This window comes from Oncorhynchus masou, unplaced genomic scaffold (assembly GCF_036934945.1).
Source record: "Oncorhynchus masou masou isolate Uvic2021 unplaced genomic scaffold, UVic_Omas_1.1 unplaced_scaffold_3076, whole genome shotgun sequence".
Lineage (NCBI taxonomy): Eukaryota > Metazoa > Chordata > Actinopteri > Salmoniformes > Salmonidae > Oncorhynchus > Oncorhynchus masou.
The window spans coordinates 1-24,047 of NW_027009494.1; the positions used below are offsets into that span (position 1 = coordinate 1).

At 44.8% G+C, this 24,047-nt stretch overlaps 1 protein-coding gene across 1 annotated transcript; it reads right to left on the reverse strand.

Annotated features, from left to right (window-relative positions):
* Positions 1-10,247: 10,247 nt before the first annotated feature.
* Positions 10,248-23,614, reverse strand: LOC135534150 (alpha-actinin-1-like; the record flags this gene model as incomplete). Its single annotated transcript, XM_064961268.1, has 5 exons — positions 10,248-10,333; positions 12,076-12,157; positions 15,838-15,916; positions 16,239-16,326; positions 23,528-23,614. Coding segments are annotated over 5 exons (422 nt in total), but the record flags the coding sequence as incomplete, so codon positions are not given.
* Between the last annotated feature and the right edge of the window lie 433 nt (positions 23,615-24,047).

The following is a 24,047-nucleotide window of genomic DNA, read 5'->3' on the forward strand; positions in this document are numbered from 1 at the left end:
TCCCCTCTAGATATCTAACTCGCTCTCCCCTCTAGATATCTAACTCGCTCTCCCCCCTCTAGATATCTAACTGGCTCTCCCTCTAGATATCTAACTCGCTCTCCCCCTCTAGATATCTAACTCGCTCTCTGTCTAGATATCTAACTCTCTCTCCCCCTCTCTCTAGATATCTAACTCTCTCTCCCCCTCTCTCTAGATACCTAACTCTCTCTCCCCCTCTCTGTCTAGATACCTAACTCTCTCTCCCCCTCTCTGTCTAGATATCTAACTCTCTCTCCCCCTCTCTGTCTAGATACCTAACTCTCTCCCCCTCTCTAGATACCTAACTCTCTCTCCCCCTCTCTCTAGATACCTAACTCTCTCTCCCCCTCTCTCTAGATACCTAACACGCTCTCCCCCTCTCTCTAGATACCTAACACGCTCTCCCCCTCTCTCTAGATATCTAACTCGCTCTCCCCCTCTAGATATCTAACTCGCTCTCCCCCTCTAGATATCTAACTCGCTCTCCCCCTCTAGATATCTAACTCGCTCTCCCCCTCTAGATATCTAACTCGCTCTCCCCCTCTAGATATCTAACTCGCTCTCCCCCTCTAGATATCTAACTCGCTCTCCCCCTCTAGATATCTAACTCGCTCTCCCCCTCTAGATATCTAACTCGCCTCTCCCCTCTAGATATCTAACTCGCTCTCCCCTCTAGATATCTAACTCGCTCTCCCCTCTAGATATCTAACTCGCTCTCCTCTAGATATCTAACTCGCTCTCCCTCTAGATATCTAACTCGCTCTCCCCCCTCTAGATATCTAACTCGCTCTCCCCCTCTCTGTCTAGATATCTAACTCTCTCCCCCTCTCTCTAGATACCCAACTCTCTCCTCTCTCTAGATACCCAACTCTCTCCCCCTCTCTCTAGATACCCAACTCTCTCTCCCCCTCTCTCTAGATACCCAACTCTCTCTCCCCCTCTCTAGATACCCAACTCTCTCTCCCCTCTAGATACCCAACTCTCTCTTCCCCTCTCTCTAGATACCCAACTCTCTCCCCCTCTCTAGATACCCAACTCTCTCTCCCCCTCTCTCTAGATACCCAACTCTCTCTCCCCCTCTCTCTAGATACCCAACTCTCTCTAGATACCCAACTCTCTCTCCCCCTCTCTCTAGATACCTAACTCTCTCCCCCTCTCTCTAGATACCTAACTCTCTCCCCCTCTCTCTAGATACCTAACTCTCTCTCCCCTCCCTGTCTAGATATCTAACTCTCTCTCCCCCTCCCTGTCTAGATATCTAACTCTCTCTCCCCCTCCTGTCTAGATATCTAACTCTCTCTCCCCCTCCCTGTCTAGATATCTAACTCTCTCCCCTCTCTGTCTAGATATCTAACTCTCCCCCTCTCTGTCTAGATATCTAACTCTCCCCCTCTCTGTCTAGATATCTAACTCTCTCTCCCCCTCCCTGTCTATATATCTAACTCTCCCCCGAAAAGTTGGAAAACAGGTGGCGGATCTTACTTCAAAACTAAACTCGCTAAAGAGCCACCACAGGTCAAAATCGAGACTGGTTAATCTACCCAAAAAAGTGAAAAATTGTGACGCAGTTGCATTTCTCCAGAGATGCCTTCCCGAGGCATTAGGCATGGACAACTTTCCTGGACCCCCTACGCATTGAAAGAGCCCGTCTGCTTCCGGCTCCTTCCGGCCACCCCTCTCCTCGAGTCCTTATCATGAAGTTTCTCAACTTTTCAGACAAGTCCGAGTGAGGCGGAAAGTCAGGGCTATGGGCAAGGTGATGTACGGGGACCAAGAGATCATGCCCTTCTCTGACCTATCCGCAGACCTGCACTGAAAAAGAAATGGCTACGATGGGGTCAAACGCCAGGTCCCTCAACATTGCCTATGGAATAGCCTTCCCAGCTAAACTACAGCTGACTTACAATGGACGGTCACACGGGTCTGAATCTCCCTCTCAAGCCGAGGCGTTCATCCAGCGTGAATCTTATTCCTAGTCATGTTGCCGCTGTCAAGTTTACCACCACTCTGGACTACGGAGAATTAAACCACCTTCGATTATGTGACTGTTGGCAAGCTAACTAACATTAGCTAATGTATTAGCTGCTACTGTAGTACTGCAGCTAGCATAACAGCTAAGTGAATAATATGGCAGCTAGCCCACTCAAAGTTTCCTTATATTATTTGTAGCCTGTATGTGCTCATCACTTAGCTCAGTTTCTTCTATATGACAGGCGAGATAGCTGTCCGTTCAACGTTGGACTTCATGTTTAAGTTGATTTTTGTTATGTTGATAATTCGCTTCCATTGGATTACATAAAACCTTGTAAAATGCTGTGAAAATGTTCAGCTCCATGTCAACGGACACACCGGGACCTTGTTCATTCATCCTGCACCACCGAGAAGCATCGGGACCTTGTTCATTCATCCTGCACCACCGAGAAGCATCGGGACCTTGTTCATTCATCCTGCACCACCGAGAAGCATCGGGACCTTGTTCATTCATCCTGCACCACCGAGAAGCATCGGGACCTTGTTCATTCATCCTGCACCACCGAGAAGCATCGGGACCTTGTTCATTCATCCTGCACCACCGAGAAGCATCATCGGGACCTTGTTCATTCATCCTGCACCACCGAGAAGCACCGGGACCTTGTTCATTCATCCTGCAACACCGAGAAGCATCATCGGGACTACTTTATATGAAGACTTAAGTTTCGATCATATGGACTTAAATGATTGACACTTACGTGCAAGCCTGACATCAACATCATACGCAAGGGCCTTTGGATAACGTAGCACATATTCAATTGTATCTCTTTTTCTCACGTAGCCTGTTCATTTCTGAACTTTGATAATTTTTTTGTTGGTTTATGGTATACTATGTTAACGCTGTATGTATGGGTCATTTTGTTACTTGGTAGCTACTAGTAGCAGACCCTATGTTGTGGATCATCTACAACTATTTCCGATGACGTTGTCCCCACAGTGACCGTACGTACATAACCCAACCAGAAGCCATGGATTACCGGCAATATCCGCACTGAGCTAAAGGGTAGAGCTGCCGCTTTCAAGGAGCGGGCCTCTAACCCAGACGCTTATAAGAAATCCCGCCATGCCCTGAAATAAACCATCAAACAAGAATAACATAAATATAGGACTAAGATTGAATCCTACTACACCGGCTCCGACGCCATGCTGATCCATGATTGAGGACACTCAGGTACCATGCTGATCCATGGTTGAGGACACTCAGGTACCATGCTGATCCATGGCCTGTCATTGAGGACACTCCGGTACCATGCTGATCCATGGCCTGTCATTGAGGACACTCCGGTACCATGCTGATCCATGGCCTGTCATTGAGGACACTCCGGTACCATGCTGATCCATGGCCTGTCATTGAGGACACTCAGGTACCATGCTGATCCATGGCCTGTCATTGAGGACACTCCGGTACCATGCTGATCCATGGCCTGTCATTGAGGACACTCAGGTACCATGCTGATCCATGATTGAGGACACTCCGGTACCATGCTGATCCATGGCCTGTCATTGAGGACACTCCGGTACCATGCTGTTCCATGGCCTGTCATTGAGGACACTCCAGTACCATGCTGATCCATGGCCTGTCATTGAGGACACTCCGGTACCATGCTGATCCATGGCCTGTCATTGAGGACACTCCAGTACCATGCTGATCCATGGCCTGTCATTGAGGACACTCCGGTACCATGCTGATCCATGGCCTGTCATTGAGGACACTCCGGTACCATGCTGATCCATGGCCTGTCATTGAGGACACTCCGGTACCATGCTGATCCATGGCCTGTCATTGAGGACACTCAGGTACCATGCTGATCCATGATTGAGGACACTCCGGTACCATGCTGTTCCATGGCCTTGTCATTGAGGACACTCCGGTACCATGCTGATCCATGGCCTGTCATTGAGGACACTCCAGTACCATGCTGATCCATGGCCTTTCATTGAGGACACTCAGGTACCATGCTGATCCATGATTGAGGACACTCCGGTACCATGCTGTTCCATGGCCTGTCATTGAGGACACTCAGGTACCATGCTGATCCATGATTGAGGACACTCCGGTACCATGCTGTTCCATGGCCTGTCATTGACGACACTCCAGTACCATGCTGATCCATGGCCTGTCATTGAGGACACTCCAGTACCATGCTGATCCATGGCCTGTCATTGAGGACACTCAGGTACCATGCTGATCCATGCATGGCCTGTCATTGAGGAGATTCAATGTTTTTCAATAGAGTCGGCGGAATGAACACACCCCTGACCACACGCAAACATATTTCACTTCCATACAGCGTGATCCCTATGGTATGGTGGTATAGAACTATGGTATGGGGATCTAGTGGTATAGGACTATGGTATGGGGATCTAGTGGTATAGGACTATGGTATGGGGATCTAGTTGTATAGGTCTATGGTATGGGGATCTAGTGGTATAGGACTATTGTATGGGGGTCTAGTAGTATAGGACTATGGTATGGTGGTCTAGTGGTATAGGACTATTATGGTCTCTAGTGGTACTGGACTATTATGGTCTCTAGTGGTACATGGTATGGTGGTCTAGGACTATGGTATGGGGGTCTAGTGGTATAGGACTATTATGGTCTCTAGTGGTATAGGACTACTGTATGGTGGTCTAGTGGTATAGGACTATGGTATGGGGATCTAGTGGTATAGGACTATGGTATGGTGGTCTAGGACTATGGTATGGGGATCTAGTGGTATAGGACCATGGTATGGTGGTCTAGGACTATGGTATGGGGATCTAGTGGTATAGAACTATTATGGTCTCTAGTGGTATAGGACTATTATGGTCTCTAGTGGTATAGGACTATTGTATGGTGGTGTAGTGGTATAGCACTATTATGGTCTCTAGTGGTATAGGACTATTGTATGGTGGTATAGGACTATTGTATGGTGGTATAGTGGTATAGCACTATTATGGTCTCTAGTGGTATAGGACTATTGTATGGTGGTCTAGTGGTATAGGACTATGGTATGGTGGTATAGGACTATTGTATGGTGGTGTAGTGGTATAGGACTATTGTATGGTGGTCTAGTGGTATAGGACTATTATGGTCTCTAGTGGTATAGGACTATTGTATGGTGGTGTAGTGGTATAGGACTATTGTATGGTGGTGTAGTGGTATAGGACTATTGTATGGTGGTATAGTGGTATAGGACTATTGTATGGTGGTGTAGTGGTATAGGACTATTGTATGGTGGTCTAGTGGTATAGGACTATTGTATGGTGGTCTAGTGGTATAGGACTATTGTATGGTGGTCTAGTGGTATAGGACTATTATGGTCTCTAGTGGTATAGGACTATTGTATGGTGGTGTAGTGGTATAGGACTATTGTATGGTGGTGTAGTGGTATAGGACTATCGTATGGTGGTATAGTGGTATAGGACTATTGTATGGTGGTACAGGACTATTGTATGGTGGTATAGTGGTATAGGACTATTGTATGGTGGTATAGTGGTATAGGACTATTGTATGGTGGTACAGGACTATTGTATGGTGGTATAGTGGTATAGGACTATTGTATGGTGGTATAGTGGTATAGGACTATTGTATGGTGGTACAGGACTATTGTATGGTGGTATAGTGGTATAGGACTATTGTATGGTGGTATAGTGGTATAGGACTATTGTATGGTGGTATAGTGGTATAGGACTATTGTATGGTGGTATAGTGGTATAGGACTATTGTATGGTGGTATAGTGGTATAGGACTATTGTATGGTGGTATAGTGGTATAGGACTATTGTATGGTGGTATAGTGGTACAGGACTATTTTGGTCTCTAGTGGTATAGGACTATTGTATGGTGGTATAGTGGTATAGGACTATTGTATGGTGGTGTAGTGGTATAGGACTATTATGGTCTCTAGTGGTACAGGACTATTTTGGTCTCTAGTGGTACAGGAGGACTAGAGACTAGAGGGAGGCGCTCACCTTCTGCTTGCCTGAGAAAGCCTGGTAGTAACACTGTGGTACTGTACCTTCTGCTTGCCTGAGAAGGCCTGGTAGTAACACTGTGGTACTGTACCTTCTGCTTGCCTGAGAAGGCCTGGTAGTAACACTGTGGTACTGTACCTTCTGCTTGCCTGAGAAGGCCTGGTAGTAACACTGTGGTACTGTACCTTCTGCTTGCCTGAGAAGGCCTGGTAGTAACACTGTGGTACTGTACCTTCTGCTTGCCTGAGAAGGCCTGGTAGTAACACTGTGGTACAGTACCATCTGCTTGCCTGAGAAAGCGTGGTAGTAACACTGTGGTACTGTACCTTCTGCTTGCCTGAGAAGGCCTGGTAGTAACACTGTGGTACTGTACCTTCTGCTTGCCTGAGAAGGCCTGGTAGTAACACTGTGGTACAGTACCTTCTGCTTGCCTGAGAAGGCGTGGTAGTAACACTGTGGTACTGTACCTTCTGCTTGCCTGAGAAGGCGTGGTAGTAACACGACACATAAGTCATGACGGCCTTCTCATCCGGCCTCAACGTGCTAACGATGTCTGCCCAGGGAACAAAGGGAGGAGGAGAAGGGGAGAGGGAAGGAGAGATGGAAAAAAAAGAGAGAAGCGCAGAGTAAAAGTGTGAGCCAACAGGCACCAGTCTGACCAGCTTGTCAGACACCAGGGAGAGAGGAGACAACAGGCACCAGTCTGACCAGGTTGTCAGACACCAGGGAGAGAGGAGACAACAGGCACCAGTCTGACCAGGTTGTCAGACACCAGGGAGAGAGGAGACAACAGGCACCAGTCTGACCAGGTTGGTTGGTTTGTTAGTTTATCTGTCTGTTTGGATTCTATTGGCGGTTTAGCTGTTAAAGTCCCAATGGCTAGTACTCCTGGTGTCACCACTAAACAGGTGGGTAGGAGTTGGCTCGTCCACGTTTAGTAATATTTCTGACTGTATTCGTCATACTTGTTGATAGTGTGAATTTGTCTGATGTAGCCTTCTTTATACAGTAATCTGAGCTACGTGAGGTAATGTGAGGGTCACTATATACTGCTCATACTCTTCATCTTCACCCCATTCTTCCCCTTCTTCTACATGCCATAATAAAAGGGAGGCAGTGTCTGAATCCTCTCTTCCAATTATAAATGGAGAGATTTTTTTTCCCACCCTGTCTTTTAAACACAGCTGGTCTCTCTGCTGCCTGGCTGCTGCAATGTGCTCTTTAGTTATGGACCGCTCCAGTGAAATTAGTCCTTATATAACTACACAACCCTTCTTCTTTAGTTCTGGTCCTTATATAACTACACAACTCTTCTTCTTTAGTTCTGGCCCTTATATAACTACACAACTCTTCTTCTTTAGTTCTGGACCTCTCCAGTGAAATTAGTCCTTATATAACTACACAACCCTTCTTCTTTAGTTCTGGTCCTTATATAACTACACAACTCTTCTTCTTTAGTTCTGGCCCTTATATAACTACACAACTCTTCTTCTTTAGTTCTGGTCCTTATATAACTACACAACTCTTCTTCTTTAGTTCTGGCCCTTATATAACTACACAACTCTTCTTCTTTAGTTCTGGACCTCTCCAGTGAAATTAGTCCTTATATAACTACACAACTCTTCTTCTTTAGTTCTGGACCTCTCCAGTGAAATTAGTCCTTATATAACTACACAACTCTTCTTATTTAGTTCTGGACCTCTCCAGTGAAATTAGTCCTTATATAACTACACAACTCTTCTTCTTTAGTTCTGGACCTCTCCAGTGAAATTAGTCCTTATATAACTACACAACTCTTCTTCTTTAGTTATGGACCTCTCCAGTGAAATTAGTCCTTATATCACTACACAACCCTTCTTCTTTAGTTCTGGCCCTTATATAACTACACAACTCTTCTTCTTTAGTTCTGGTCCTTATATAACTACACAACTCTTCTTCTTTAGTTCTGGTCCTTATATAACTACACAACTCTTCTTCTTTAGTTCTGGCCCTTATATAACTACACAACTCTTCTTCTTTAGTTCTGGACCTCTCCAGTGAAATTAGTCCTTATATAACTACACAACTCTTCTTCTTTAGTTATGGACCTCTCCAGTGAAATTAGTCCTTATATAACTACACAACTCTTCTTCTTTAGTTCTGGCCCTTATATAACTACACAACTCTTCTTCTTTAGTTCTGGTCCTTATATAACTACACAACTCTTCTTCTTTAGTTCTGGTCCTTATATAACTACACAACTCTTCTTCTTTAGTTCTGGCCCTTATATAACTACACAACTCTTCTTCTTTAGTTCTGGACCTCTCCAGTGAAATTAGTCCTTATATAACTACACAACTCTTCTTCTTTAGTTCTGGACCTCTCCAGTGAAATTAGTCCTTATATAACTACACAACTCTTCTTATTTAGTTCTGGACCTCTCCAGTGAAATTAGTCCTTATATAACTACACAACTCTTCTTCTTTAGTTCTGGACCTCTCCAGTGAAATTAGTCCTTATATAACTACACAACTCTTCTTCTTTAGTTATGGACCTCTCCAGTGAAATTAGTCCTTATATCACTACACAACCCTTCTTCTTTAGTTCTGGCCCTTATATAACTACACAACTCTTCTTCTTTAGTTCTGGTCCTTATATAACTACACAACTCTTCTTCTTTAGTTCTGGTCCTTATATAACTACACAACTCTTCTTCTTTAGTTCTGGCCCTTATATAACTACACAACTCTTCTTCTTTAGTTATGGACCTCTCCAGTGAAATTAGTCCTTATATAACTACACAACTCTTCTTCTTTAGTTCTGGCCCTTATATAACTACACAACTCTTCTTCTTTAGTTCTGGTCCTTATATAACTACACAACTCTTCTTCTTTAGTTCTGGTCCTTATATAACTACACAACTCTTCTTCTTTAGTTATGGACCTCTCAGTGAAATTAGTCCTTATATAACTACACAACTCTTCTTCTTTAGTTCTGGCCCTTATATAACTACACAACTCTTCTTCTTTAGTTCTGGTCCTTATATAACTACACAACTCTTCTTCTTTAGTTCTGGTCCTTATATAACTACACAACTCTTCTTCTTTAGTTATGGACCTCTCCAGTGAAATTAGTCCTTATATAACTACACAACTCTTCTTCTTTAGTTCTGGCCCTTATATAACTACACAACTCTTCTTCTTTAGTTCTGGCCCTTATATAACGACACAACTCTTCTTCTTCTTTAGTTCTGGTCCTTATATAACTACACAACTCTTCTTCTTCTTTAGTTCTGGTCCTTATATAACTACACAACTCTTCTTCTTTAGTTCTGGTCCTTATATAACTACACAACTCTTCTTCTTTAGTTCTGGTCCTTATATAACTACACAACTCTTCTTCTTTAGTTCTGGCCCTTATATAACTACACAACTCTTCTTCTTCTTTAGTTCTGGTCCTTATATAACTACACAACTCTTCTTCTTCTTTAGTTCTGGTCCTTATATAACTACACAACTCTTCTTCTTTAGTTCTGGCCCTTATATAACTACACAACTCTTCTTCTTCTTTAGTTCTGGTCCTTATATAACTACACACTACACATAACTAAGGAGCCCCCTTCCCCCCTCCCTCCCTCGCTGACCCATTCAACTCAAAGGTGACCAAGTACACATTGGCGGTAGTTGAGGTTAAGGAGCCCCCTTCCCCCCTCTCCCTCGCTACATAAAGTGATGAATCCAATCAAACAATTACATGTTGAGTTAGTTGTGTACTAGGAGTTGAGTTCGTTGTGTACTAGGAGTTGAGTTCGTTGTGTACTAGGAGTTGAGTTCGTTGTGTACTAGGAGTTGAGTTCGTTGTGTACTAGGAGTTGAGTTCGTTGTGTACTAGGAGTTGAGTTAGTTGTGGTAGACTGGTCTGTCTGACTGATGCCTGTTGTAGCAACAGAGAGACTATTTATTTTCCCATCATGCATTTGGAAAGTGGGAAACTGTGAACCAATACGGAGAGAGGAGGAAGAGCGTGAGTGGTTCCCCCCTGTTGTGCGGGGGTGGGGCGGTGCAGCTGCAGAGAGAGAATATGGTTAGTGTTAGAGGACAGATAGAGGAGCAGGAACCAAACAACCAGGAGGTGGTGAGGAGGAGGATGAGATGTGAGGAGGAGGATGAGATGTGAGGAGGAGGATGAGATGTGAGGAGGAGGGGGAGGGAGGGGTGAGGAAGAGGTGAGGAAGAGGGGGAGTGTTGCATCCTGGGATACCTTCTGAGCGCCAGAGAATGCGTGGTAGAAGCTAGACACGTAGGTCATGATGGCTTTTTCATCTGGGCGGGCTGTGCCTACGATGTCTGTGGAGAGAGAGGGTGGATGGGGGGGGGGGTGGAGGAAGGAGGAGAGGGGGGTATGGTAATGATCATGTTAAACACAACAGATAAATGACATGTCGTAAAGACTGGGGGTGAATGGTAAACACACCCTATTCTCTATATACACTATACTACACAACAGACAAAATGAGTCAAGACCATAGAGTTAAAATAGAGGGCGGATCTTTGCATTATAATAGCTTCAGTGACAGAAGAGCCTTCAGAAACTATTCATACACCCTCTTGACCTTTCCCACATTGTGTTACAGCGTGAATTTAAAATGTTTTAAGATTAGATTTGTGTCACTGGTCTACACACAATAATACCTGGTAAAGTCAAAGTGGAATTATGATTTTACATTTTTTAAATTTTAATTTTTTAAAATGAGTGTTCTGATTATTTTTTTGAGATCTCCTGCTCTATCCAACTTTATGGTAAAGAACCTCCACCCCACGATGACATGATGACAGCTTGATAAACAGGATAATAATATCCAGGAAGAGAAACACCACTTTGGGTCACTCCAGACAGGCTGCTAAATCAAGGGAAAATTCTAGAAAAAAAAACCACTCAAACACGCAAACACTCGCACGCACACATACGCACTCGCACTCTCTCTAACCCTCTATGACATGTATATTTATGTACAGAGATAACAAGTTTAAAATGGGACACTGAGACAAGGCAAGAGGAACAGAAGAGAGAGAGCAGTCTGTCATCTGACTGTATTCCTCTGTTCAGTTTCCTGAAAAATAAGAGGACCAGACAACCTCTGTGGGGTCAAAACGAGAGGACCAGACAACCTCTGTGGGGTCAAAATGAGAGGACCAGACAACCTCTGTGGGGTCAAAACGAGAGGACCAGACAACCTCTGTGGGGTCAAAATGAGAGGACCAGACAACCTCTGTGGGGTCAAAACGAGAGGACCAGACAACCTCTGTGGGGTCAAAATGAGAGGACCAGACAACCTTTCTGCGGGGTCAAAATGAGAGGACCAGACAACCTCTGTGGGGTCAAAATGAGAGGACCAGACAACCTCTGTGGGGTCAAAATGAGAGGACCAGACAACCTCTGTGGGGTCAAAATGAGAGGACCAGACAACCTCTGCGGGGTCAAAATGAGAGGACCAGACAACCTCTGTGGGGTCAAAATGCGAGGACCAGACAACCTCTGTGGGCTCAAAATGAGAGGACCAGACAACCTCTGTGGGGTCAAAATGAGAGGACCAGACAACCTCTGTGGGGTCAAAATGAGAGGACCAGACAACCTCTGTGGGCTCAAAATGAGAGGACCAGACAACCTCTGTGGGGTCAAAATGAGAGGACCAGACAACCTCTGTGGGGTCAAAATGTCTTGGTATAAACAAATACCACTGAAAAAAAGACAATGGTTGCATCCCTAAAGGGACCCTATTCCCTATATAGTGCACTACTCTTCACCAAAGCTGGTCAAAAGTAGTGTACTTAATAGGGAATAGGGTGCCAGCTGCATTTGTATCTAGTTAAACACCAAACAACACTGTTAAGGTCATTTTTAATGAATGTCAGTCTCCACTTCCGTCTGCTTAGCCCAGTGTTTCTTCATCCTGGTTCTGTGGACCCAAAGGAGTGCACATGTTCGTTTTGGCCCGAGCACTAACACCCGATTCAAATAATAAACGGGTTGGGTCCCCAGGACCAGGTTTGGGAAACATTTCCTTGACCCTTGACCCTCCTGGTCTTACCCTCAGCGTCCAACATCTTGGGGATATCCAGGTACTTCTCTGCCACGTCGAAGGCTGTGTTCAGGTTGGTCATGGGGTCATCCTGCAAGTAAGTGGAGAGAGAGAGGTCAGGGGTCATCCTACAGGTGAGAGGAGGAGGAATACAGACAGACAGACAGTCCGCCCTCACGGACAGACAGACATGTAGGCAGAGAGACAGGCAGACATGTAGGCAGAGAGACAGGTAGACATGTAGGCAGACAGACAGGTAGACATGTAGGCAGGCAGACAGGCAGACATGTAGGCAGACAGACAGGCAGACATGTAGGCAGACAGACAGGCAGACATGTAGGCAGAGAGACAGGTACATAGACCGGTAGACATACTGTCACGCCCTGATTGGTTTCACCTGTTCCTGTGATTGTCTCCACCCCTTCCAGGTGTCGCTTATTTTCTCCAATGTATTTATCCCTGTGTTTCCTGTCTCTCTGCACCAGTGTATTTATCCCTGTGTTTCCTGTCTCTCTGTGCCAGTGTATTTATCCCTGTGTTTCCTGTCTCTCTGTACCAGTGTATTTAACCCTGTGTTTCCTGTCTCTCTGTGCCAGGGTATTTATCCCTGTGTTTCCTGTCTCTCTGTGCCAGTGTATTTAACCCTGTGTTTCCTGTCTCTCGGTACCAGTGTATTTATCCCTGTGTTTCCTGTCTCTCTCTACCAGTGTATGTATCCATGTGTTTCCTGTCTCTCTGTACCAGTGTATTTATCCCTGTGTTTCCTGTCTCTCTGTGCCAGTGTATTTAACCCTGTGTTTCCTGTCTCTCTGTGCCAGTGTATTTATCCCTGTGTTTCCTGTCTCTCTGTACCAGTGATTTTAACCCTGTGTTTCCTGTCTCTCTGTACCAGTGTATTTAACCCTGTGTTTCCTGTCTCTCTGTACCAGTGTATTTAACCCTGTGTTTCCTGTCTCTCTGTACCAGTGTATTTATCCCTGTGTTTCCTGTCTCTCTCTACCAGTGTATGTATCCATGTGTTTCCTGTCTCTCTGTACCAGTGTATTTAACCCTGTGTTTCCTGTCTCTCTGTGCCAGTGTATTTATCCCTGTGTTTCCTGTCTCTCTGTACCAGTGTATTTATCCCTGTGTTTCCTGTCTCTCTCTACCAGTGTATGTATCCCTGTGTTTCCTGTCTCTCTGTGCCAGGGTATTTATCCCTGTGTTTCCTGTCTCTCTGTGCCAGTGTATTTATCCCTGTGTTTCCTGTCTCTCTGTACCAGTATATTTATCTGTGTTTCCTGTCTCTCTGTACCAGTATATTTATCTGTGTTTCCTGTCTCTCTGTACCAGTGTATTCATCCCTGTGTTTCCTGTCTCTCTGTACCAGTGTATTCATCCCTGTGTTTCCTGTCTCTCTGTACCAGTGTATTTAACCCTGTGTTTCCTGTCTCTCTGTGCCAGTTTATTCATCCCTGTGTTTCCTGTCTCTCTGTACCAGTGTATTTAACCCTGTGTTTCCTGTCTCTCTGTACCAGTGTATTTATCCCTGTGTTTCCTGTCTCTCTCTACCAGTGTATGTATCCCTGTGTTTCCTGTCTCTCTGTACCAGTGTATGTATCCCTGTGTTTCCTGTCTCTCTGTACCAGTGTATTTATCCCTGTGTTTCCTGTCTCTCTGTGCCAGTGTATTTATCCCTGTGTTTCCTGTCTCTCTGTACCAGTGTATTTATCCCTGTGTTTCCTGTCTCTCTGTGCCAGTGTATTTATCCCTGTGTTTCCTGTCTCTCTGTACCAGTGTATTTATCGATGTGTTTCCTGTCTCTCTGTGCCAGTGTATTTATCCATGTGTTTCCTGTCTCTCTGTACCAGTGTATTTATCCCTGTGTTTCCTGTCTCTCTGTACCAGTGTATTTATCCCTGTGTTTCCTGTCTCTCTGTACCAGTGTATTTATCCCTGTGTTTCCTGTCTCTCTGTACCAGTGTATTTATCCCTGTGTTTCCTGTCTCTCTGTACCAGTGTATTTATCCATGTGTTTCCTGTCTCTCTGTACCAGTGTATTTATCCCTGTGTTTCCTGTCTCTCTGTACCAGTGTATTTAACCCTGTGTTTCCTGTCTCTCTGTACCAGTGTATTTATCCCTGTGTTTCCTGTCTCACTGTACCAGTGTATTTATCCCTGTGTTTCCTGTCTCTCTGTACCAGTGTATTTAACCCTGTGTTTCCTGTCTCTGTGCCAGTGTATTTAACCCTGTGTTTCCTGTCTCTCTGTACCAGTGTATTTAACCCTGTGTTTCCTGTCTCTCTGTACCAGTGTATTTAACCCTGTGTTTCCTGTCTCTCTGTGCCAGTGTATTTAACCCTGTGTTTCCTGTCTCTCTGTACCAGTGTATTTAACCCTGTGTTTCCTGTCTCTCTGTGCCAGTGTATTTAACCCTGTGTTTCCTGTCTCTCTGTACCAGTGTATTTAACCCTGTGTTTCCTGTCTCTCTGTGCCAGTGTATTTAACCCTGTGTTTCCTGTCTCTCTGTGCCAGGGTATTTAACCCTGTGTTTCCTGTCTCTCTGTGCCAGTGTATTTAACCCTGTGTTTCCTGTCTCTCTGTGCCAGTGTATTTATCCCTGTGTTTCCTGTCTCTCTGTGCCAGTGTATTTATCCCTGTGTTTCCTGTCTCTCTGTGCCAGTGTATTCATCCCTGTGTTTCCTGTCTCTCTGTACCAGTGTATGTATCCCTGTGTTTCCTGTCTCTCTGTACCAGTGTATTTAACCCTGTGTTTCCTGTCTCTCTGTACCAGTGTATTTATCCCTGTGTTTCCTGTCTCTCTGTGCCAGTGTATTCATCCCTGTGTTTCCTGTCTCTCTGTACCAGTGTATTTAACCCTGTGTTTCCTGTCTCTCTGTACCAGTGTATTTATCCCTGTGTTTCCTGTCTCTCTGTGCCAGTGTATTCATCCCTGTGTTTCCTGTCTCTCTGTACCAGTGTATTTAACCCTGTGTTTCCTGTCTCTCTGTACCAGTGTATTTATCCCTGTGTTTCCTGTCTCTCTGTACCAGTGTATTTAACCCTGTGTTTCCTGTCTCTCTGTACCAGTGTATTTATCCCTGTGTTTCCTGTCTCTCTGTACCAGTGTATTTAACCCTGTGTTTCCTGTCTCTCTGTACCAGTGTATTTAACCCTGTGTTTCCTGTCTCTCTGTACCAGTGTATTTAACCCTGTGTTTCCTGTCTCTCTGTACCAGTGTATTTAACCCTGTGTTTCCTGTCTCTCTGTACCAGTGTATTTAACCCTGTGTTTCCTGTCTCTCTGTACCAGTGTATTTAACCCTGTGTTTCCTGTCTCTCTGTACCAGTGTATTTAACCCTGTGTTTCCTGTCTCTCTGTGCCAGTTCGTCTTGTCTGTCAAGTCAGCGTGTTTTTCCCCGTGCTCCTTTTCTATTCTCTCTTTTGCTCGTCCTCCTTTTGACCCTTGCCTGTTTCTGGACTCTATACCCACCTGCCTGACCAGTCTGCCTGCCCTGACCTCGAACCTGCCTGCCCTTCGGTCCCTCCTGAACTCTGAACTGGTTTTGACCTTCTGCCCGTCCACAACCATTCTCTTGCCTCCTCCCTTTTGGATTACAATAAATATCAAAAACCATCTGCCTCCCGTGTCTGCATCTGTGTCTGGCCTTGTGACCCGATACAGACGTGTTATTAGGAGAGGAAAAACAGAGGATCATTTCCACCTCGTTAGACGTGATTTGCATTAGTGGTGGAAAGACTGCTAAGGTAAAGCAGTAGCAGTAGCCTCACCTTGCGCAGTTTGCCATAGTCAATGAGCTCTGGACGGTGTCTGTGAATGAGAGCACAGAATCCCAACCCATCTTTCCAGCTGAGAGAGAGACAGAGAGATGAGAGAACATTTGGATGAATCATAACACACCAAACCATGTGGCTATAGAGCAGCACTGAGGAATCCCTAAACCTACACACTATTTAAATTCACTTTGACCTTCTCTCCCTGTCCATCCTTCCAGAAGGCATTGCCATGTCAGAGAATCTACCCTATATGGACTGATAGATGAGCTACATTCGTGTGCCATCAGGTCCTCATTAAAACAACTACGAGCTCTAACACTCTGATGTACCAGCCTCTGAGTCAGGACTGGTGTTCATAAAGCCGGGTTCATAGAGACCTTGGGTTCTTCTATTACCTAATGTGAAAGTTCTGAATGTTGACATTCTTGTAGGGAGCAGTCTTCCTCTGGCACCACAGAAGAAGACCCTCTTTGGCTGATGTTTCTGTAGGTAGGAGAGGAAAAGAGAGAGGAAGGGAGGAGAGGAGCAGAAGGGAGGAGAGGAGCAGAAGGGAGGAGGAGAGGGGAAGAGAAGGGAGGATAGGAGAGGGGAAGAGAAGGGAGGAGAGGAGCAGAAGGGAGGAGGAGAGGGGAAGAGAAGAAGGGGGGATAGGAGAGGGGAAGAGAAGGAAGGAGAGGAGCAGAAGGGAGGAGAGGAGCAGAAGGGAGGAGAGGAGCAGAAGGGAGGAGAGGAGCAGAAGGGAGGAGAGGAGCAGAAGGGAGGAGAGGAGCAGAAGGGAGGAGAGGAGCAGAAGGGAGGAGAGGAGCAGAAGGGAGGAGAGGAGCAGAAGGGAGGAGAGAGGAGGAGGAGAGGAGCAGAAGGGAGGAGAGTGGAGGAGAGGAGGAGAGGAGCAGAAGGGAGGAGAGTGGAGGAGAGGAGCAGAAGGGAAGAGAGTGGAGGAGAGGAGGAGAGGAGCAGAAGGGAAGAGATGGGATGAGAGGGGAGGAGGAGAGGAGAAGGGAGGATGTAGGCGGAAAAACAAATCATTGACAAATTTGTTAGTTAAAATTGTGCTGTGACATAGGATTGGTTCCAAACGGCATCCCGTTCACAACTAATCACATTTGTGGCTGTAGGGGGGTTTTACAAAGAGAGGCTGTAGGGGGTTTTAAAAGGAGAGGCTGTAGGGGGTTTTACAAAGAGAGGCTGTAGGGGGTTTTAAAAGGAGAGGCTGTAGGGGGTTTTAAAAGGAGAGGCTGTAGGGGGTTTTAAAAGGAGAGGCTGTAGGGGGTTTTAAAAGGAGAGGCTGTAGGGGGTTTTAAAAGGAGAGGCTGTAGGGGGTTTTGAAAAGGAGAGGCTGTAGGGGGTTTTAAAAGGAGAGGCTGTAGGGGGTTTTAAAAGGAGAGGCTGTAGGGGTTTTAAGGAGAGAGGCTGTAGGGGTTTTTAAAAGGAGAGGCTGTAGAGGGTTTTAAAAAGAGAGAGGCTGTAGGGGGTTTTAAAAGGAGAGGCTGTAGGGGGTTTTAAAAAGAGAAAGGCTGTAGGGGGTTTTAAAAGGAGAGGCTGTAGGGGGTTTTAAAAGGAGAGGCTGTAGGGGTTTTAAAAGGAGAGGCTGTAGGGGGTTTTAAAAAGAGAGGCTGTAGGGGTTTTTAAAAGGAGAGGCTGTAGGGGTTTTTAAAAGGAGAGGCTGTAGGGGGTTTTAAAAGGAGAGGCTGTAGGGGTTTTTAAAAAGAGAAAGGCTGTAGGGGGTTTTAAAAGGAGAAAGGCTGTAGGGGGTTTTAAAAGGAGAGGCTGTAGGGGGTTTTAAAAGGAGAGGCTGTAGGGGTTTTAAAAGGAGAGGCTGTAGGGGGTTTTAAAAGGAGAGGCTGTAGGGGGTTTTAAAAGGAGAGGCTGTAGGGGGTTTTAAAAGGAGAGGCTGCAGGGGGTTTTACAAAGAGAGAGGCTGTAGGGGGTTTTAAAAGGAGAGGCTGTAGGGGGTTTTACAAAGAGAGAGGCTGTAGGGGGTTTTAAAAGGAGAGGCTGTAGGGGTTTTGAAAAGGAGAGGCTGTAGGGGGTTTGAAAAGGAGAGGCTGTAGGGGGTTTTAAAAAGAGTGGCTATAGGGGTTTTAAGAAGAGAGGCTGTAGGGGTTTTTAAAAGGAGAGGCTGTAGGGGTTTTTAAAAGGAGAGGCTGTAGGGGTTTTTAAAAGGAGAGGCTGTAGGGGGTTTTAAAAGGAGAGGCTGTAGGGGTTTTTAAAAAGAGAAAGGCTGTAGGGGGTTTTAAAAGGAGAGGCTGTAGGGGGTTTTAAAAGGAGAGGCTGTAGGGGTTTTAAAAGGAGAGGCTGTAGGGGGTTTTAAAAGGAGAGGCTGTAGGGGGTTTTAAAAGGAGAGGCTGTAGGGGGTTTTAAAAGGAGAGGCTGTAGGGGGTTTTACAAAGAGAGAGGCTGTAGGGGGTTTTAAAAGGAGAGGCTGTAGGGGGGTTTAAAAGGAGAGGCTGTAGGGGGGTTTAAAAGGAGAGGCTGTAGGGGGTTTTTAAAAGGAGAGGCTGTAGGGGGTTTAAAAGGAGAGGCTGTAGGGGGTTTTAAAAGGAGAGGCTGTAGGGGTTTTTAAAAGGAGAGGCTGTAGGGGGTTTTTAAAAGGAGAGGCTGTAGGGGGTTTTACAAAGAGAGAGGCTGTAGGGGGGTTTTACAAAGAGAGAGGCTGTAGGGGTTTTACAAAGAGAGAGGCTGTAGGGGTTTTAAAAGGAGAGGCTGTAGGGGGTTTTAAAAGGAGAGGCTGTAGGGGGTTTTAAAAGGAGAGGCTGTAGGGGGTTTTAAAAGGAGAGGCTGTAGGGGGTTTTAAAAGGAGAGGCTGTAGGCGGTTTTAAAAGGAGAGGCTGTAGGGGGTTTTGAAAAGGAGAGGCTGTAGGGGTTTTTAAAAGGAGAGGCTGTAGGGGGTTTTAAAAGGAGAGGCTGTAGGGGTTTTAAAAGGAGAGGCTGTAGGGGGTTTTAAAAGGAGAGGCTGTAGGGGGTTTTAAAAGGAGAGGCTGTAGGGGGTTTTAAAAGGAGAGGCTGTAGGGGTTTTTAAAAGGAGAGGCTGTAGGGGGTTTAAGGAGAGAGGCTGTAGGGGTTTTTAAAAGGAGAGGCTGTAGGGGGTTTTAAAAGGAGAGGCTGTAGGGGGTTTTAAAAGGAGAGGCTGTAGGGGGTTTTAAAAGGAGAGGCTGTAGGCGGTTTTAAAAGGAGAGGCTGTAGGGGGTTTTGAAAAGGAGAGGCTGTAGGGGTTTTTAAAAGGAGAGGCTGTAGGGGGTTTTAAAAGGAGAGGCTGTAGGGGTTTTAAAAGGAGAGGCTGTAGGGGGTTTTAAAAGGAGAGGCTGTAGGGGGTTTTAAAAGGAGAGGCTGTAGGGGGTTTTAAAAGGAGAGGCTGTAGGGGTTTTTAAAAGGAGAGGCTGTAGGGGGTTTAAGGAGAGAGGCTGTAGCGGTTTTTAAAAGGAGAGGCTGTAGGGGGTTTTAAAAAGAGAGAGGCTGTAGGGGGTTTTAAAAGGAAAGGCTGTAGGGGGTTTTAAAAGGAGAGGCTGTAGGGGGTTTTAAAAGGAGAGGCTGTAGGGGGTTTTACAAAGAGAGAGGCTGTAGGGGGTTTTAAAAGGAGAGGCTGTAGGGGTTTTTAAAAGGAGAGGCTGTAGGGGGTTTGAAAAGGAGAGGCTGTAGGGGGTTTTAAAAAGAGTGGCTATAGGGGTTTTAAGAAGAGAGGCTAAGGGGGTTTTAAAAGGAGAGGCTGTAGGGGTTTTTAAAAGGAGAGGCTGTAGGGGGTTTTAAAAGGAGAGGCTGTAGGGGTTTTTAAAAAGAGAAAGGCTGTAGGGGGTTTTAAAAGGAGAGGCTGTAGGGGTTTTTAAAAGGAGAGGCTGTAGGGGGTTTGAAAAGGAGAGGCTGTAGGGGGTTTTAAAAAGAGTGGCTATAGGGGTTTTAAGAAGAGAGGCTGTAGGGGTTTTTAAAAGGAGAGGCTGTAGGGGTTTTTAAAAGGAGAGGCTGTAGGGGTTTTTAAAAGGAGAGGCTGTAGGGGGTTTTAAAAGGAGAGGCTGTAGGGGTTTTTAAAAAGAGAAAGGCTGTAGGGGGTTTTAAAAGGAGAGGCTGTAGGGGTTTTAAAAGGAGAGGCTGTAGGGGGTTTTAAAAGGAGAGGCTGTAGGGGGTTTTAAAAGGAGAGGCTGTAGGGGTTTTTAAAAGGAGAGGCTGTAGGGGGTTTTACAAAGAGAGAGGCTGTAGGGGGTTTTAAAAGGAGAGGCTGTAGGGGGGTTTAAAAGGAGAGGCTGTAGGGGGGTTTAAAAGGAGAGGCTGTAGGGGGTTTTTAAAAGGAGAGGCTGTAGGGGGTTTAAAAGGAGAGGCTGTAGGGGGTTTTAAAAGGAGAGGCTGTAGGGGTTTTTAAAAGGAGAGGCTGTAGGGGGTTTTTAAAAGGAGAGGCTGTAGGGGGTTTTACAAAGAGAGAGGCTGTAGGGGGTTTTACAAAGAGAGAGGCTGTAGGGGGTTTTACAAAGAGAGAGGCTGTAGGGGGTTTTAAAAGGAGAGGCTGTAGGGGGTTTTAAAAGGAGAGGCTGTAGGGGGTTTTAAAAGGAGAGGCTGTAGGGGGTTTTAAAAGGAGAGGCTGTAGGGGGTTTTAAAAGGAGAGGCTGTAGGCGGTTTTAAAAGGAGAGGCTGTAGGGGGTTTTGAAAAGGAGAGGCTGTAGGGGTTTTTAAAAGGAGAGGCTGTAGGGGGTTTTAAAAGGAGAGGCTGTAGGGGTTTTAAAAGGAGAGGCTGTAGGGGGTTTTAAAAGGAGAGGCTGTAGGGGGTTTTAAAAGGAGAGGCTGTAGGGGGTTTTAAAAGGAGAGGCTGTAGGGGTTTTTAAAAGGAGAGGCTGTAGGGGGTTTAAGGAGAGAGGCTGTAGGGGTTTTTAAAAGGAGAGGCTGTAGGGGGTTTTAAAAGGAGAGGCTGTAGGGGGTTTTAAAAGGAGAGGCTGTAGGGGGTTTTAAAAGGAGAGGCTGTAGGCGGTTTTAAAAGGAGAGGCTGTAGGGGGTTTTGAAAAGGAGAGGCTGTAGGGGTTTTTAAAAGGAGAGGCTGTAGGGGGTTTTAAAAGGAGAGGCTGTAGGGGTTTTAAAAGGAGAGGCTGTAGGGGGTTTTAAAAGGAGAGGCTGTAGGGGGTTTTAAAAGGAGAGGCTGTAGGGGGTTTTAAAAGGAGAGGCTGTAGGGGTTTTTAAAAGGAGAGGCTGTAGGGGGTTTAAGGAGAGAGGCTGTAGGGGTTTTTAAAAGGAGAGGCTGTAGGGGGTTTTAAAAAGAGAGAGGCTGTAGGGGGTTTTAAAAGGAAAGGCTGTAGGGGGTTTTAAAAGGAGAGGCTGTGGGGGGTTTTAAAAGGAGAGGCTGTAGGGGGTTTTACAAAGAGAGAGGCTGTAGGGGGTTTTAAAAGGAGAGGCTGTAGGGGTTTTTAAAAGGAGAGGCTGTAGGGGGTTTGAAAAGGAGAGGCTGTAGGGGGTTTTAAAAAGAGTGGCTATAGGGGTTTTAAGAAGAGAGGCTAAGGGGGTTTTAAAAGGAGAGGCTGTAGGGGTTTTTAAAAGGAGAGGCTGTAGGGGGTTTTAAAAGGAGAGGCTGTAGGGGTTTTTAAAAAGAGAAAGGCTGTAGGGGGTTTTAAAAGGAGAGGCTGTAGGGAGTTTTAAAAGGAGAGGCTGTAGGGGGTTTTAAAAGGAGAGGCTGTTGGGGGTTTTAAAAGGAGAGGCTGTAGGGGTTTTAAAAGGAGAGGCTGTAGGGGGTTTTAAAAGGAGAGGCTGTAGGGGGTTTTAAAAGGAGAGGCTGTAGGGGTTTTTAAAAGGAGAGGCTGTAGGGGTTTTTAAAAGGAGAGGCTGTAGGGGTTTTTAAAAGGAGAGGCTGTAGGGGTTTTTAAAAGGAGAGGCTGTAGGGGATTTTAAAAGGAGAGGCTGTAGGGGTTTTAAAAGGAGAGGCTGTAGGGGTTTTAAAAGGAGAGGCTGTAGGGGTTTTAAAAGGAGAGGCTGTAGGGGGTTTTAAAAGGAGAGGCTGTAGGGGGTTTTAAAAGGAGAGGCTGTAGGGGTTTTTAAAAGGAGAGGCTGTAGGGGGTTTTAAAGAGAGAGAGGCTGTAGGGGTTTTTAAAAGGAGAGGCTGTAGGGGGTTTTAAAGAGAGAGAGGCTGTAGGGGTTTTAAAAGGAGAGGCTGTAGGGGGTTTTAAAAGGAGAGGCTGTAGGGGTTTTTAAAAGGAGAGGCTGTAGGGGTTTTTAAAAGGAGAGGCTGTAGGGGTTTTAAAAGGAGAGGCTGTAGGGGTTTTTAAAAGGAGAGGCTGTAGGGGATCTAAAACGAGACGGGGAATCATTCATATCTGAAATATCTCAAGTTCTCATGTCTTTATATCAAGGAATAATAACAATAATAAATACAATAATAATAACAATAATGAATAATAATCATAAATAATAATAACAACAATCAATAATAATGATGAAATGATTAATATTAATAATGAATAATAATGTTGAATAATGATAATAATAATAATAACAACAATCATTAATAATGATGAATAATGAATCATATTAATAATGAATAATAATGACGAATAATGATAATAATGATTCATAATAATGAATAATAATAATGAATAATAATAATGACGAATAATGATTAATAATAATGATGAATAATGATGAATAATAATGAATAATAATAATAATGACAAATAATGATTAATAATGATTGATAATAATGAATAATAATAATAATGATGAATAATAATAATAATGAATAATAATAATAATAATAAAGGCTGGGTTAATTCAATCAAAACATCAGCAGGAAGAATGCCCTAATGTCCTCATGTTATATGGTATATTACTACGGTATATATTCATCTATCATGTTATATGGTATATTACTACAGTATATATTCATCTATCATGTTATATGGTATATTACTACAGTATATATTCATCTTTAATGTTATATGGTATATTACTACGGTATATATTCATCTATCATGTTATATGGTATATTACTACAGTATATATTCATCTTTAATGTTATATGGTATATTACTACGGTATATATTCATCTATCATGTTATATGGTATATTACTACAGTATATATTCATCTTTCATGTTATATGGTATATTACTACGGTATATATTATGACATTATGTATTAATCTATCATGTTATATGGTATATTACTATGGTATATATTAATCTATCATGTTATATGGTATATTACTACGGTATGTAATCTATCATGTTATATGGTATATTACTACGGTATATATTAATCTATCATGTTATATGGTATATTACTACAGTATATATTAATCTATCATGTTATATTCTAGTACTTGTATATAACTTATGTTTTAGTATACATGCAAAGCCAACAATACAAAATGCATCTGATACTTACTAATTCAATTTGAATGTAAATTTGAGCTGCCTACTGTAACCCCAATCCCATTTTACTCTGCCCAAGGTACCACCGAAGTACCCACTCTTATGCCATTTACCAGTAGGCCTATTGCCTCATGAGTCTTCTCAAGCACCCCTGTGGACAGGCCAAGTACCCCTGTGGACAGGCAAAGTACCCCTGTGGACAGGCCAAGTACCCCTGTGGACAGGCCAAGTACCCCTGTGGATTGCACCCATGTGGATATAATGCGTTATAACATGTTGTAAGCATGAATAAGCCTTTATAATGTGTTATAAACAAGAGGAAGTCAGAGGAGGACATCTACATCCTGGTACCTTCCACAGAGATGTCCTGGATGGCGAAGCGAAGGATTATGGTCCAGATCATTCCCAGGGTCATTTTAGCGTTGCCGTCGACGATCTCTGCGGGAGAGGAGTGGAGAGGGAGAAGGGAGAAGGGAGGAGAGGAGAGGAGTGGAGAGGAGATGTAGAGGAGGAGAGGAGAGGTAGAGGGAGAGGGAGAGGGAGAGGGAGAGGGAGGGGGAGAGGGAGGGGGAGAGGGAGGGGGAGAGGGAGGGGGAGAGGGAGATGAGAGGAGAGGAGAGGAGGGAGAGGAGGGAGAGGGAGAAGGGAGGAGAGGAGAGGAGGGAGAGGAGGGAGAGGGAGAGGGAGAAGGGAGGAGAGGTAGAGGAGGAGAGGAGAGGAGTGGTTAGCCTGAGGTCACATTAACAGCACTAGTATAGTTTCACTGTTTGATGTATATCAGGATTATGATTTCATTACTGGTGAAATAACACTACACTACTCCTACAGGCACTACAGTACTCCTACAGGCACTACAGTACTCCTACAGGCA